The sequence below is a fragment of the Sminthopsis crassicaudata genome, chromosome 6, assembly GCF_048593235.1.
Source record: "Sminthopsis crassicaudata isolate SCR6 chromosome 6, ASM4859323v1, whole genome shotgun sequence".
In the NCBI taxonomy this organism is placed as follows: Eukaryota; Metazoa; Chordata; class Mammalia; order Dasyuromorphia; family Dasyuridae; genus Sminthopsis; species Sminthopsis crassicaudata.
Genome location: NC_133622.1, coordinates 253,281,235 through 253,296,268, shown reverse-complemented (window position 1 = coordinate 253,296,268; position 15,034 = coordinate 253,281,235). Strand labels below are relative to the sequence as shown.

Sequence of the window (15,034 nt, the reverse complement as noted above, 5' to 3'; positions counted from 1 at the left end):
CTCAGTTTGACTTGGGCCACACCCAGCTTCTCTTGGTGATTCAGTGGAAGTCCTATTAACCAGGATCTCATTGCAATCCCCACTACACAGATAGGAGTTGGGGGAAAGAGGTGGGGAAAGCTAGAGAAGGAAGGAGGCATGTATTAAGCATCTACTATCTACCAGGCTCCCAGTTAAGAGCTCGTTTTACAAATATTACTCAGAGGAAGGAGGAAGGGAAATCCCCCAAATCAGGGATTTTCCTCTCCCAGCATCCACCTGGGTTCTAGGCTACGCCTGAGAGACTAGAATTCTGGTGAGCACAATCCAGCCAGAGGAGATTCCCATGCATTCCCGGGACGGGAATCTACATTGTTTGAGAAGCTGCTGCCCTGACTTCTGACTTCCTGGCCAGTTTGGCCTGAAGGGGATGGATTTTTAGCCAAGATAACTAAAAATTTCCCTGGGCAGTCTCTCAAACTTTTAAATCATACAAAACAAAGAAGGTGCAGGTGAGAGAATGACTTGTTTCTAGAGTTGTAACTAAGAAAGAATGTGATAATCCTCAGGACAAGGTGAGATGAGAATGAAATGATGGAAGTAGGCCATTATCTGTTTACTCTGGAAGTCTAACCCACACACCCACACAAAAAAAGTCCTCTCCGAACACTGAATGGTCCAGTTCAACCATCTATTCTTACCAAATGGATCCAATTAGACACCTAGACTCCGCGGTAGGACTTTATACTTTTTAAAGGGGAAAAAGGCACTGAGAAAAACACCAGGAATCATCACCCTCAGCCCCAAAAGCCTGAAACAAAAGTCTTCAGCCTCATGATGTCATTGGTCCTCCAACAACAACCAATCAGCCACCACATCTTGATAGTTCCACAACATCGCTCACATCCCTCGATTTTCCCCTTAGTTCCATGGAGACACTCCTTGGTCAGAGCTTAGAGCTGTGGGGGGAAATTATAATAATATATGACATTGATATAATGCTTCAGGATTGGTAAGGGGCAGCCTGATTTTGTATAGCTGGACTCAAAACCAGAAAGAGCCAGTTTGAATCTGCCTTCTGATGCATCCTAGAACCTCAGAGTTCCCGACCACAGCCTACAGGTGCCTAGGGCCATAAACACTGCAGTAGGAAGGAACCAGATTAAAATGCAATTGGGAAATATTTAATGAAATAAAGAAAATGCAACAAAGCACAGATAATATCCCATTTTTAACTAAGTCAGTAAGCCACTGCACAGGATTCCTTAGGTACCAACTAACAGCTCAATAAATGTTTATTGACTGTACAAGACCTTAGGCTACCTCCAATGACAGTTTGTATATTGCTTATACACACAAAACTCAAGCATGTTCTAGCGTATCAGGTCTCAAGGTTCTCAGACATCAGGACATGCAAAAAGTGTAAACAGTTGTGCAGAACAAGCTATAGACAGAATAAAGTGGAAATGATTGGCAGAGGGAAGGTACTGGCTTTGAGAGTCATGGGGGACGGTGTTTTGTAGGAGAGACTGGAAGGAGGAGGAGGAGGAGGAAGGGAGAGCATTCCAGGCATGGAAGACGAAGGCTGGAGAAAATGCTTAGACCCTCCTCCAAGGCAATCCCAATAGACTGGATAGAAAATGTCATCTGTGTTCAGAAAAAGAACTACGGAGATTAAATGTAGATAACACATGCTCTGTTCCCTTCTTTTTCCTGGTTTTTTTTTTTTCTCTCCCATGGTTTTTCTCTCTGATTTTGTTTCCCAGCATGATTCTATTTTTTTTTTCTTTCTTTTTTTTTTTTCCTGAGGCTGGGGTTAAGTGACTTGCCCAGGGCCACACAGCTAGGAAGTGTTCAGTGTCTGAGACCAGATTTGAACTTGGGTTCTCCTGAATTCAAGGCTGGTGCTCTATCCACTGCACCACCTAAATGCCCCCCCAGCATGATTGTGTGTATTAGAAATAAATGGGGAAAAAAAAGAATCAGATCCTCCTTGTCCACAAGGAGCTTTCAGTTAGTAAGAGTCTATGTCTTTTAACTAGACTTTATTCATTCACAGATGATTTATTGAGGGCCTACTATGTACCAAGCACCGAGGATGGGAAATCTAGACAAAAGGAAAGGTCTGCCCAGGAGGACATTCTTTCTAGGGGATACATGTGTCAGATAACCCAAGGGAAGATCACAGAAAGAAAAAAATCAGGCAAAAACCAGGAGGAAGCCAGAGATTTCAAGAGACAAGAGAAGGATCTCCTAGATACCGGACCCAGCTTGGGAAAGGAAGCCCAGAGAGCAGAGGGAATGTCCAGCTTGAGGGACAGCAGCCCTAGGGGAAGCCATGGATATGCCCTGCATTGTTTGGGGAAGATTAATGATAACTGGGGTTGGAATATAAGAAAAACCTAAGCCAGAGAGATTGCTGTCAGGTTCTGGGAGACTTTAGGTAGGACGGCTGCATGAATGAATGAGTGAATGAATGAACATTCATTTAGCACTATGTGCCAAGCACTGTGCCCCGCCTTGGGAGGAAGTGTTTCTAAGTCGCTGAAATCCCAGCCCCTACATCTTTCAGCGTTACAGGAACGGGCTCTCTCCTCCTCCACCACCTGTGCTCATCACCCCCTCTCTGGGCCCCACTCCCTGGGCTAATGCTCTGATGCTTTCTGAGCGCTCAGGAAAGGACCCTTCCAGCAGAGGCCTCAAGAGCAAAGGTAGGAGAAGCCGCTGCCCTCTTTCCCGCTTCCCGGCCAGCTAGGAAAGCTCCCCTTTGTCCATTTGGCTTCTGGAGGGCAGGGAACAGGGGGGGGTGAGGACTGAGCTGATCCATTAGGCCACACTTGACTTGCTGGTTTCCTGTAATCACCCAAAGCCTAATGCAGAAGGCATCTTCCCCTCCTCCTCCTCTGGGATGGACTTTTTGGATGCCCTCCATTACATTGTCCATTTAACTCATTTTTCCCCACCCTGGAAAGTAAAGCCCATTTCCTAGTTTACAGAATCAATCACTCAGTCAATCAACATCCACTCACTCTGTGCCTCTCACAGTAATAAATCCTGGACAAAGAAAGGCAAATGTGGTCCCTGCCCTGGGTTGAAGGGCCTGCCCTCCCAGGCTGATCAGGGCCAGGCTTCAGAGGCTGCTGGACTGATGAGGGATGCACCATCCCTCGCTGGCCAGACTGGGATATCGGTCATCTCCAGGACACAGAAGGTGAAGACCCTCCTGAGGATCTCCAGCCCCCCCAAGGAGGCTCTTCTTTTCAACTCCAGTAAGGACCAGGGAAGATTCAGGTGAGAGGACAACTTTCAATAGCTTTGGCTTTTCTCCCGTCTCCTTACGTCCCCTCGGCTAATTTGTTTAGGAGTTTCCCAGCTCCAGAAAGCTTTACAGATTCAGTGTTTTCCCTCATTGGTGGTATCAAAAAAGGCGACATCGGAGGTCTCAAACACAGGGAAGTAGATTAAAACATGATGGGGAAATATTTAACAAGATAAAAAATTACACTACACTTCGGATGATATCAATATGTGGTTTTCTCAATCAATCCAGGGGCCACGGGGTCCCTTATGGACCATGTAAAGGGGCTCCTTCTGAGAGTTTGTCAGCCCCAGTCCCATGTGGAGTTCTTTAGAGATGGGACTAGTTATCTCTGAAGAGATGGGACTAGCTATCTCTGAAGAGTTGGGACTAGCTATCTCTGATGAGTTGGGACTAGCTATCTCTGAAGAGAGGGGACTAGCTATCTCTGATGAGTTGGGACTAGCTATCTCTGAAGAGATGGGACTATCTATCTCTGAAGAGATGGGACTAGCTATCTCTGATGAGTTGGGACTAGCTATCTCTGAAGAGAGGGGACTAGCTATCTCTGAAGAGTTGGGACTAGCTATCTCTGAAGAGATGGGACTATCTATCTCTGAAGAGATGGGACTAGCTATCTCTGATGAGTTGGGACTAGCTATCTCTGAAGAGTTGGGACTATTTATCTCTGAAGAGATGGGACTAGCTGTCTCTGAAGAGATGGGACTATCTACCTCTGAAGAGATGGGACTAGCTATCTCTGAAGAGATGGGACTAGCTATCTCTGAAGAGATGGGACTACCTATCTCTGAAGAGTTGGGACTATCTACCTCTGAAGAGATGGGACTAGCTATCTCTGAAGAGTTGGGACTAGCTCTCTGAAGACCCTTCTGACACTGATGATCCATGAGTTGAACTGAAACTGGCCCGAAGGTGTGTTCCATTTGTCAGGTACACTATGTGAAGGGCGCTTGAGGGAGGGAAGTAAGCTGTCGAAAGTGTGTGGGGAAAACCATCCTCAGCCAAATGCTTGGGGAGTAAGGGAATTTAGTTGGATATCGAATCCCTAGGGTGTGAACCAATTGATCTAATTAGTGTGTCCCTAAGGAGGCTAAGAACTTTTTATGTAAAGCTCCTGAATTCTCCCGGCTGACAGACCTAGGTGAGTTGGTGAGAAGAAATGTACACAAGCCTCCTTCCCACTTATGAAAAGGTAAACTGAGGCACAATGGGGTCTGACTGATTAATAAATACTTTTTGCTTTGCCACAGTACAAGAAAAGGACCAAATCTGGCCTGAAGTCAGTAACAGATTTCAGATGCTGAGTTCTAATCTCATCAAAAGAAACTATAATGGATTTTGAGTCTCAGGTGGGAAGTTAGAGAAATCCCCCTGCATGGAGAGAGAGATCCCAGAGAATGGGACATCACCACTCCCCAGCCCAGCCCAAGGGGCTGCCTTTCCCTCAAGATCCCACAAATCAAGAGTGGCTAAACCTAACAGTGGCCAAAGCCTCTTGGGGGTGGGGGAGTAGGGTGACTGGGAGCCCAGCTGAGCAAATAAAAGAGCAATCCATCCTTTATTAAAAGTGATGAAGACCTTTTTTCAAGGTCATATTAGAGGAAGAAGACATTTTAAAAATTGTTTCTAGTCCAACTTTTTCCCTGGGGCTCAGCTTCCTCATCTGTAAAATAGACAATTTCTTTCTATAAAACAGGTTTTCATCTATTCACATCTCATAAACTCTTTCTAGTTCTTTTGTGTTGTATGCCCCCCCGTTCCCCTTATACTTTGTGACCCAGCTACACTGGTCAGGTTACTGCTCTTCAAAGATGCCCCTCCATCTCCAGACTCAAGCATCTTCACTGTTGGTTCCCCATGTCTGGAATGGGCTCGGTCCCCAGCTCCACCTCCAGGGTTCAGTCAGGAAACTTTTATTAAACACACACTGCGTGCCAAGTATTGTCCTAAGCCCTGGAGATAACAATGAAAGGTTTCTTTGACAGTTTCTGCTGGGATTTTAGCAGGGACTTGAAGGAAGCTGGGGGAAGCCAGGAAGTGGAGAGGAGGAAGAGAAGGGAGAGCAATTCAGAGGCTTGGGGGAGAGCTCAGAACAGAATATTGAAGAGTGGGGGGGTTGGGTATGAGGTGGAAGGAGACAGGAAAAATGGGAGGGTGAGGAGGCAGATCAGGTTAGGAGGGTCTGAGATTGGGTTGTGGAGGGGATAGGGAGCCATAGGAGGTTACTGAGTAGAGGAATGACATTGAAAATAACTAATAGCTAAACCGGCAGTGGGAGGGAGGGAGGAGATGCTAGAGACAGAACAACCAGCAAGCTAATTCCGGAGTCATTTAACAAATTATCAAAATCTCATGTTCTCAAAGAAGCCTTTACAATCCTAATTAATATGAGTCCCTTCCTTCTGAGGAATATTTCCTATTTATTCCACATCAAACGTATCTGCCCATAGTTATTCCCTTGTTATCTCCCCTAATGGCAAATTCTTTTACTTTTTTTGTATCCTCAGTACTTAACTAAGATTCTGGCACACTGTTCCTTGAATGTTTTTTGACAGTCAATATCATCCCCATTTTACACATAAGGAAACTGAGGCTCCAAAAGACTGTCTCATCCAGAGTCACACAGCAGAAAGGCAGAAATAGTAATTTAATATTTCTTTTTTTGGACTATAATGCAACAAAAGTTATAATCAATAAAGCTTGGAAGCAAAACTAAAATTAATTGTAAATGAAATAACAGTCCTAAAGAATGGATGGGTAAAGAAATCGTCAATCATTTATTAAAATGAATGGCAACAATAAGACAATGCAAAATTGATGGGATGCAGTCTAGGAAAATATGTAAATCTCTAAAAGCATACAGCAATAAAAAACCAAAAAAGCAGATCAACAAACTGGGCACGCAACTAAAAAACCAGAAAACCAACAAATTAAAATCTCCCAACTAAACACTAACATAGAGATTCTGAAAGAAAAGAAAGGTTAATTAAAATTAAAAGTAAAAACCCATTGAACATATAAATAAAAATGGGTGCTGGCTTGAAAAAAAAAAAGATAAAACATATAGGCTATTGGCCTCAAGTTACTGGTCTCAAAAACAAACAAAAAAGATGAATTCACAATCAATAAAGGGAAAATAAAAACAATTATTAGAAGCTATTTTGCCCAACCATATGCCAATAAAACTGATGATCTAAATGAAAAAAATGGGTGAATATTTACAAAAATATCAACAGGATGGGAAATAGAATACTTAAATGATCTTAGTAGAAAAATAAATTAAGCATGCCACAAATGAATTCCCAAAGAAAAATTCCCAGGCTCAAATGTTTTTACCAAACACTTAAAGAACAATTGATTCTAATACAGCATAAACTGGTTGGAAAAAAAAGGCAAAGATATCCAAATTCCTTCTATGATACACATGTGGTCTTGATAATAGAAATTAATTAATAACTTAATTAAATTTAAAAATTAATCAATGTTGATGCCAAAAAATTAAATAAAATACTAGCAAGGAGATTGCACCAATATATCACAAAGATCATACACTTTGGCCAGCCTGGGTTTATACAAAGGATTCAGAGCTGGTTCAATACTAAGTCGCAAAATATATAACAAAATAACAAAACACCAAAAGTCACGTTAATAACAAAATAACAAAACATCAAAAGTCACATTAATAACAAAATAGCAAAACACCAAAAGCTATGATTATTTCAAGAGATGCAGGAAAAGCTTTCGAATAAATATAATACGTTTTCTTTTTAAACAAAAATAACATGAAAGCAGAATAAATAAAGCTTAATTTAAAATGAAATATTTTATTGTCCTTGGCAGAGATAATGGAGTGGTTTGCCATTTCCTTCTACAACTCATCTTACAGATGAGGAACAGAGGCAAACAAGAATAAGTGACTTACCCAGCTTCTCACAGCAAATAAGTGTCTGCGGTTGGATTTAAACTCAAGGAGATGAGTCTTCTTGGCTCCAGGCCTGGCACTTTGTGCACCATGGCACCACACAGGTCCCCACATTGTAGCTATCTAAATTCAAGCCCAAATGTTACTTGTAATGAGTATAAACTAGAAGTATTTAATAAAATCAGGGGCAAACAAGAAGGATGCCCATTATCACTATTACTATTCAATATTGTATTAGAAATGCTAACAATAGCAAATAGATGAACAAAAGAAATGGAAGAAATAAGCAAAGGCAAAAAAGAAACAAAATTACTACTTTTGTAAATGAACTGATAGTTTATCTAGAGAATCCTAAAGAATCAACTGAAAAACTAGTTGAAACAATTAACAACAGTCGGCAAAGTTGCAATAACTATACCCAGCATCAAAACCCAGCAGGAAGAGCTAGAAAGAGAAATTCCATTTAAAATAATTGTAGATAATATAAAATATTTGAGAATCTACCTGCAAGACAAACCTCAGAATAGCCTCATAAGTAGGCTGAGCCAATATAATGGCTCAAATTTATTTATTTATTCAGTGCCAAATTACTATAAATGTGTGTGTGTGTGTGTGTGTGTGTGTGTTTGTGTACATATAGAGCTAGAAAAAAATAACAAAATTTATCTGGAGGAACAAAAGTTCAAGAATATCAAGGGAATTCGTGAAAAAAATTACACAGCAGTAATCATCAAAATAATCTGGTACTGGTTAAGAAATAGACTGGTGAATCAGTGGAAAAGATTAGTTAGATAATATATAGTAGTAAATGACCATAGTAATCTAGCTTGACAGCTAGCTTTTGAGACAAGAACTCACTAGTTGACAAAAACTGCTGGAAAAAATCAGAAAATAGTCCGGCAGAAACTAATTATAGACCAGTACCTCACATCACATTTGACAATAAGGTCAATAAGGACAATAAGGACAAAAAGGTACCTGGTTTAGACATAACGAGCAACATCATAAGGAAATTAGTAGTGTTTAGAAGAAATGACCTGTCAAATCTATGAACAGGTGACGAGTTTATAACCAAATAAGAGATAGAGAGGTTCACAAGGAATAAAATGGTTAAATTTTAACATTCTTATACAAACAAAATTATTGCAGCTAAAACTAGAAGAAAAATACGAAACTGGGAGAAAGAAAATCATTACAGCAAGTTTTTCTGATAAAGATCACATTTCTAACATATATTGGGAACTGGGTCAAATTTACAAGAATAAGAGCAATTTCCCCAATTGATAAATGATCAAAGGATAAGAACAGATAGTTTTCAGAGAAAGAAATATAAGCTGCCAATAACCTTATACTCTAAGTTATTGATAGTTGGAGAAATGTAAATTAAAATAGCTGAGTTTTAAACAATCAAATAAAATTAAAATAATTTCACACCCACTAGATCAACAAAGATGACAGGGGAAAAAAATAACAAATGCTGGTGAAATTGTGGAAAAATAGGAACACTATGGTACTATTGGTAGAACTATAAGTTGGTCCAACCATTCTGGAGAATAATTTGGAACTATACCTAAATGGATATAAAACTGTTCATACCCTTTGATTCAGCAATATTACTACTAGGTCTAAACTCTAGAGATCATAGAAAAAAATATATATATATAAGGTCTTTTTGCGTTGACAAAGAACTAGAAATTGATGGGATGTTCATCAATTGGGAATGGTTGAACAATTTATGATATATGATTGTGATGTAAGATTATTGTGTTTTAAGAAATAATAAGGAAGGTGATTTGTTTTTTTCTTTTTTTAATTAAAACTTTTTATTTTCATAACATACGCATGGATAATATTCAACATTCACCTTTGCAAAACCTTGTGTTCCAAATTTTTTCCTTTCCTCCCCCCACCTCCTCCCCTGGATGGGAAGTAATCCAATATATGTTACTCATGTGCAATTCTTCTATACATATTTCCACAATTATTGTGCTGCAAAAAAAAAATCAGATCAAAAAGGAAAAAAAATGAGAAAGAAAACAAAATGCAAGCAAACAACACTAAAATGAGTGAAAATGCTATGTTGTGATCCACACTCAGTTCCCACAGCTCTCTCTGGGTATAGATGGTTCTCTTCATCACAATATTATTGGAAATGGCCTGAATCATGTCATTGTTGAAGAGAGCCAGGTCCATCAGAATTGATCATCGTATAGTCTTCTTGTCGCCGTGTACAAATGATCTCCTGGTTCTGCTCATTTCCCTCAGCATCAGTTCCTGCCAGTCTCCCCAGATCTCTCTGAAATCCTCCTGCTGGTCGTTTCTTACAGAACAATAATATTCCGTAACCTTCATATACCATAACTTCTTCAGCCACTCCCCAGCTGATGGGCATCCACTCAGTAGGAAAATGGCTTCAGAGAAAAAATAAACTTGAGAAGACTTGGATGAGCTGATGCATGATTAGAACCAGGAGAACATTATACACAGTAACAGCAATATTGCTAACAATGATCTGCTGTGAAAGACTTGGTTCTTCTAATTGACCACGACTCCTGCTGGAACATGCCATCTACCTACCTCCCAAAAGAGAGCTGTTGGACCTAGAGAACAGATTAAAGCACATTTTATTCTTTCTTTTTCTTTCTTCCTTCCCTCTTTCCTTCTTTTTTTCTTCCCTCCTTCCTCTTTTTCTTTCTTTATTTTTCCTTATTTGTATGCAGCTAATACAAGAATTTGTTTATGATTACACTTATTTGTAATGGGGATTTTTTTCCCTTGCTTTCTCAGTGGATGAGGAAAGGAAAAGGAGAGAACTTAGAACTGAAAATAAAATAAAATTAAACTTTTTGAAATTGTGATTTTTAAGTAGATTTGCCCCTTCTAAGGGACTTTTTAGGGGCTCACTGCTTTGTCCAGTCTCCTAGGACATGGAGGTAGAATTCATTTATTTTTATTTTTCATTAGCAGGGATCTCGAACCCTCGTCTCACGGTCCAGCCTCCCAAGGCAGCAATGATGGTGACAATAGCAGCGACCACCAACTCCACTGAGGGAGAGAATGTGACCCCTCTGGGAATAGTCGCCATCATTGTGTTGCTGTGCCTGTGTGGCCTGGCAGGGAATGGGACCATCATCTGGTTGCTCAGGTTCGGCATAAAGAAGAACCCCTATTCTATCTACATTCTTAACCTGGCCATCGCTGACTTCCTCTTCCTCTTCTGCATGGCTCTCTCACATGTTCTTAACAGGCCTGAGTTTGGTCCCTTGTCCCAGACTATTTCTGAGGCCTTTAAAAGAATAAGGTACCTTGCGTACACCCTGGGGCTGAGCCTGCTGGCCACCATCAGCACTCAGCGCTGCCTCTCTGTTCTCTTCCCCATCTGGTACCGATGTCACCGTCCCCAGCATCTGTCTCCCCTGGTGTGTGCAGTACTGTGGCTTCTGGCCATCCTGGAGAATCTGGTAGCTATCTGTTTCTGTGTTATCCAAAAGGAAAATAAGAATCCATGTCAAAAAGTAGACTTGTTTTATGTGGTTATGATTTTTGGGGTCTTCACCCCGGCGATGTGTATATCTGGCTTGATCCTGTTCATCAAAGTCCGGAGGATCTCCCCAAAACGCCGCCCGGCAAGGCTCTACACCATCATCCTGGTCACTATCTTAGTGTTCCTCATCTGTGCCCTCCCCCTTGCAATCCACTGGTTTATTCTTTACTGGCTCAAAATGAGCGAGAGACCAAAAATGATTTTCTTTGATGTGGCTAAAATATTCTCTTGTGTGAACAGCACAGCCAACCCCATCATTTACTTCATGGTTGGGAGTCAGAGGGACAAAAGGGTTCAGGAGCCCCTCAGGGTCAGGCTTGTGAGGGCTCTGGGAGATGAAGAGACATCCCCCACAGAAATGGTGGAGCTGAGATCGGACCATCACGGGGCTCAGGATGGACATGGGGACACAAATGAGAAACTCCCAGGGGTAACTGCCAGATATGGAGATCCCCAGCCCATCTGACGGCCCCAGCCTGTGCCCACTCCATCCCACAGGCATTTCCCTGATCCTTGATCTACGTGCCCCACTCTCCGTCTGAGAAGTACCGAGCTCCCAAGGAGTGACTGGCACCTTGACCAACGGCACAGTGCCCAATGCCAAAATACTTAATCCTGCCATGAAGCAAGGCATCCACAAGCCACACAGCTGGATTTCAGAAGTGAATTTACTTGGGGCCAGAGGATATGGGACTAATTTGTAGCTTTAACTCTGAGAACACTTTGCCCAAGGACTGAAGGGGTATAGGGGAGGGTGCGTCCTGGGAGGTCGCAGGGGAATATTTGTACTTCTGTTTATTGCTATATGTTCTCAGTAAATAGTGAAAAGCTAATTGATTCTGGGGAGAAATTTGTAACTACGCCCAAGGGATTATAAAACTGTGCACTTGATCCAGCAGGGGCTCTACTGGGTCTGTACCCCAAAGAGATCAGAAAAGGGGGAAAGGACCCACGTGTGCAAAAATGTTTGTGGCAGCAAGGAACTGGAAACTGAGTGGATGCCCATCAGTTGGGAAAAGGCTGAATGAATTCTGGGATATGAATGTTATGGAATATTATTGTTCTGGAAGAAACGATCAGGAGGATGATCTCAGAAAAACCTGGAGAGACTGACAGGAGCTGATGTGAGTGAAGGGAGCAGAACCAGGAGAACATTGTAAACAGTAACAAGGTCATGTGACGATCCACTGTGATGGACTTGGCTCTTTTCAACCATGGGGTGATCAAAGGCAATTCCAATAGCCATGTGGGAAAGTGCCACTCACACCCAGAAAGACTGACTATGGATCAAAGCACTGCATTTTCACCTTTAAAAAACTAATTGCTATTAATTGGTTAAAATATGGGAAATTGATTCCAATGTTGGAAATTGATTAATCAGTGGCGATTGATATTGGGGAGAAGACAAGATTAGCCTGTGACCCAGAGAAAACCTACTCTTGTAGAGGTAGCCCTAAATTCCTTTAAGTGAGTTGTAGCCTTTCTTGGAGACCTCGTCCTCTCCTTGGAGATCTCAGACAACAACATCCTCTTGGTTGACCTCAGTTTCTCTCTCTTGATTTGAGCTGATTGTCATTGAGAAGAGTTCATTCCCTCTTGACTATTTTTCTGTCCTATTCTCCTCTGAATAAGTTCTCCAGTTCCTGTCGGATGATTTACTGCAATAAACAGCTTTGCTCAATAGTCACTGCAATGACCCTTTCTTTAATCAGCCCTTGTTGGGAAGGGACTGAACCAATATATGGAAGCCAAGGGCTGGTGACCTGAGCAGCTAACTTGGCTCAGAACATCTTATTCCCCTAAACTGGCAATATTTAAAGCACGTAGATTTGATTCTAGTCTAGTTGAGCACTCTAGTCTCTCAAAGGACTGTGGGATAATAGACAAGAATCAATTGTCCCACAGTCCTTTGAGAGACTAGAGTGTTCAACCTCACGAACTTTCTCCTTAGAGGTAGCTTAGGGCACAGTGGATAGAAGACGGCCAGGAAAACCTGAGTTCTAATGTGACCTAGACATTCACTGGCTGTGTGACCCTTAACCTCTGTCTACCTCAGTTTCTTTATCTGTAAAATGGGGCTTATAATGACGCCCACCTCCCAGGGTTGTTGTGAGAAGGAAATAACAATTGTGAAGTACTTAGCACAATGCCTCAAACATAAAAATGCTATTTATGTAAATCTTAGCTCCTAGTGCTATGATTCCCTCCCACCTTTTCATTACCAAGCATCCACAACTTTGGTGTTTATCTCCAATTTTGGCTCACTGTACGAGCAGGATCAAAGTGTGATTCGACGGAATCCCTGCCCTCTGAACTAAACATAAATGAGGAAGAGAAATCCTCTGATGCTGAGAATTTTCCCCCACTAGGTTCTCAGGTCACGTACAGAAATGACTTTGGACTCTCGTGGGCTATGCTGAGGACAGAACTCCCAGCATTCTAGACGAGGTCCCCAGGAGTGACCCCAAATCTCTTGTCCTAGAGGGAGGGAGGGAGGGAAGGAAGGAGGAAGAGGGTTGTAGGGCTGTGAGGATTCTCATTGCACGTGGACTTCTCCTCGGGGGTGTGGATTTCCCAGGCCTCACTCCTAAGACTGGTGAATCCAGGGTGACTCAGCTCAACCCCAGGAGCCTCTGAGCATCCCTTGGGCCCATGTGCCTAATCTGGGCCCTGCCCCTAAAGTCCAGGGGCTCCCACACCCTACAGAGCCGTCCTGTTCTCTGGCTGGGATGAAGCTCCAGAGGATGCCTCCAGGGGAGACTGGCAAAGCCTGTGCAGGCAGCAAGGAGGCAGGCAGACGGAGGGCAGAGCTGAGGATCTCCCCAGAGGAACGCCCTCGCTTACCAAGAGCAGAACACAGTGTTCCACAGGATCTCCCTCTCCCTTCTCCAATGATGAATCAGTCAACAAACATTTAGGGGAAAAGCCCAAATCCAGGACCAGAGCTGCGAGTGCATGGCAGGGTGTAGTTCACCAGGACAAGGAGAACCCCTTTCCAATGTAACACCCACACACCCACACACATACACACACACACACACACACACACACACACACATACTCACACATACACACACACACTCTCTCTCACACACACACACACTCACACATACTCACACACACACACACACACACACACACACTCTCTCACACACACTTACACACACACTCTCTCTCACACACACACACTCACACATACTCACACACACACACACACACACACTCTCTCTCTCTCACACACACACACACACACACACACACACTCACACATACACTCACATTCACACACATACACTATTACCAATAACTGGGGATAGAGACCCTGAAAAAGCTGCTCACTGTGAATAAAGGTCCTCACCACCCTTGGATGCCCCCGATTTTCTGACCTGTTTCATGGTTTCGTTCATCCCGTTTCCCAGCTAACTTCCTGGGCCACATCTCCCCCTGCCACACCTTTGCCCAGGTGGTGCCCATGCCCTGACTGTCCTCCCTCCCCACTTCAGAACCTGTGGCTCCCTCCAAGCCGGGCCCAGGGGCCTCCTCCTCCAGGCTGCTTTTCCTTGTCCCCACTTTTCACACCAGGGGCCTCCTTAGTGACTCAGGAAGTTTACATTTTTAGACGTAAGCCAACAAGGACCAGCTGAGCTCCCTCTATCGAAAGCCAGGGAAGGGCAGGATGCCATATAGAAGGGGGGCTTTGAACTTGAAGGAGGCAGAGGATCCAAAGAGGGAGGGGTCAGGCAAAGCACCCTCACTAAGGGACGGGGGAGAGGAGGAGGCTATACTGGCCAAGGAGCCTCCGCTTCCTGTGGGGAATGGGGAGCCTTGGAGGTTAGCTTGGGGGCCGGAGAGGGATGAGAGTGGTGGGGCAGGAAGGGGATCCTGGGAGTACCCCCTTCTGGCCGCTGATGCCTCAGGCTCAAAGTCTTCCCCGGGGCGCATTGGACCATCCGTGGGCACCTGCCCGGGCACTGTGCTAGAACCCTAACAGGTCACCGGCAGACCCTGGTCTCAAAGCCTGTCCGTTTGGCCGGGTTCCCTCTTCCCTTGTCTCAAGGGCTCCAGAGCTCAGCTCAGTGGGAAGAGCCAGAGACAGCGGCCTAACGTTCTGCTCTGCTTTGTTTCCATGCAGTGCCCTGGTTCTGGCCTTTGTCCCCTGCAAGCCTTCTTCTCTGAGCCAGCTTCCCCCTCATCTGAGGACTCGCTGGTGGTAGGACCCTCCAGGCCCGACTAGCCTAGCCTGGGGTCCCCCTGCATGCCCCCATCCCCC

General features: G+C 43.5%; 1 protein-coding gene across 1 annotated transcript; it reads left to right on the top strand.

Moving 5' to 3' along the window:
* Nucleotides 1-3,038: 3,038 nt before the first annotated feature.
* On the top strand, nucleotides 3,039-12,506 carry MRGPRD (MAS related GPR family member D). The gene is made up of 2 exons (XM_074273710.1): nucleotides 3,039-3,270; nucleotides 10,185-12,506. Exon 2 carries the CDS (start codon nucleotides 10,232-10,234, stop codon nucleotides 11,228-11,230), a length of 999 nt encoding a protein of 332 aa, XP_074129811.1. The 5' UTR covers nucleotides 3,039-3,270; nucleotides 10,185-10,231; the 3' UTR covers nucleotides 11,231-12,506.
* The last annotated feature ends 2,528 nt before the right edge of the window (nucleotides 12,507-15,034 follow it).

What these genes read in the sequence shown, in the direction of transcription:
- MRGPRD (XM_074273710.1), top strand. Translation starts at nt 10,232, where the DNA reads ATGATGGTGACAATAGCAGCGACCACCAACTCCACTGAGGGAGAGAAT.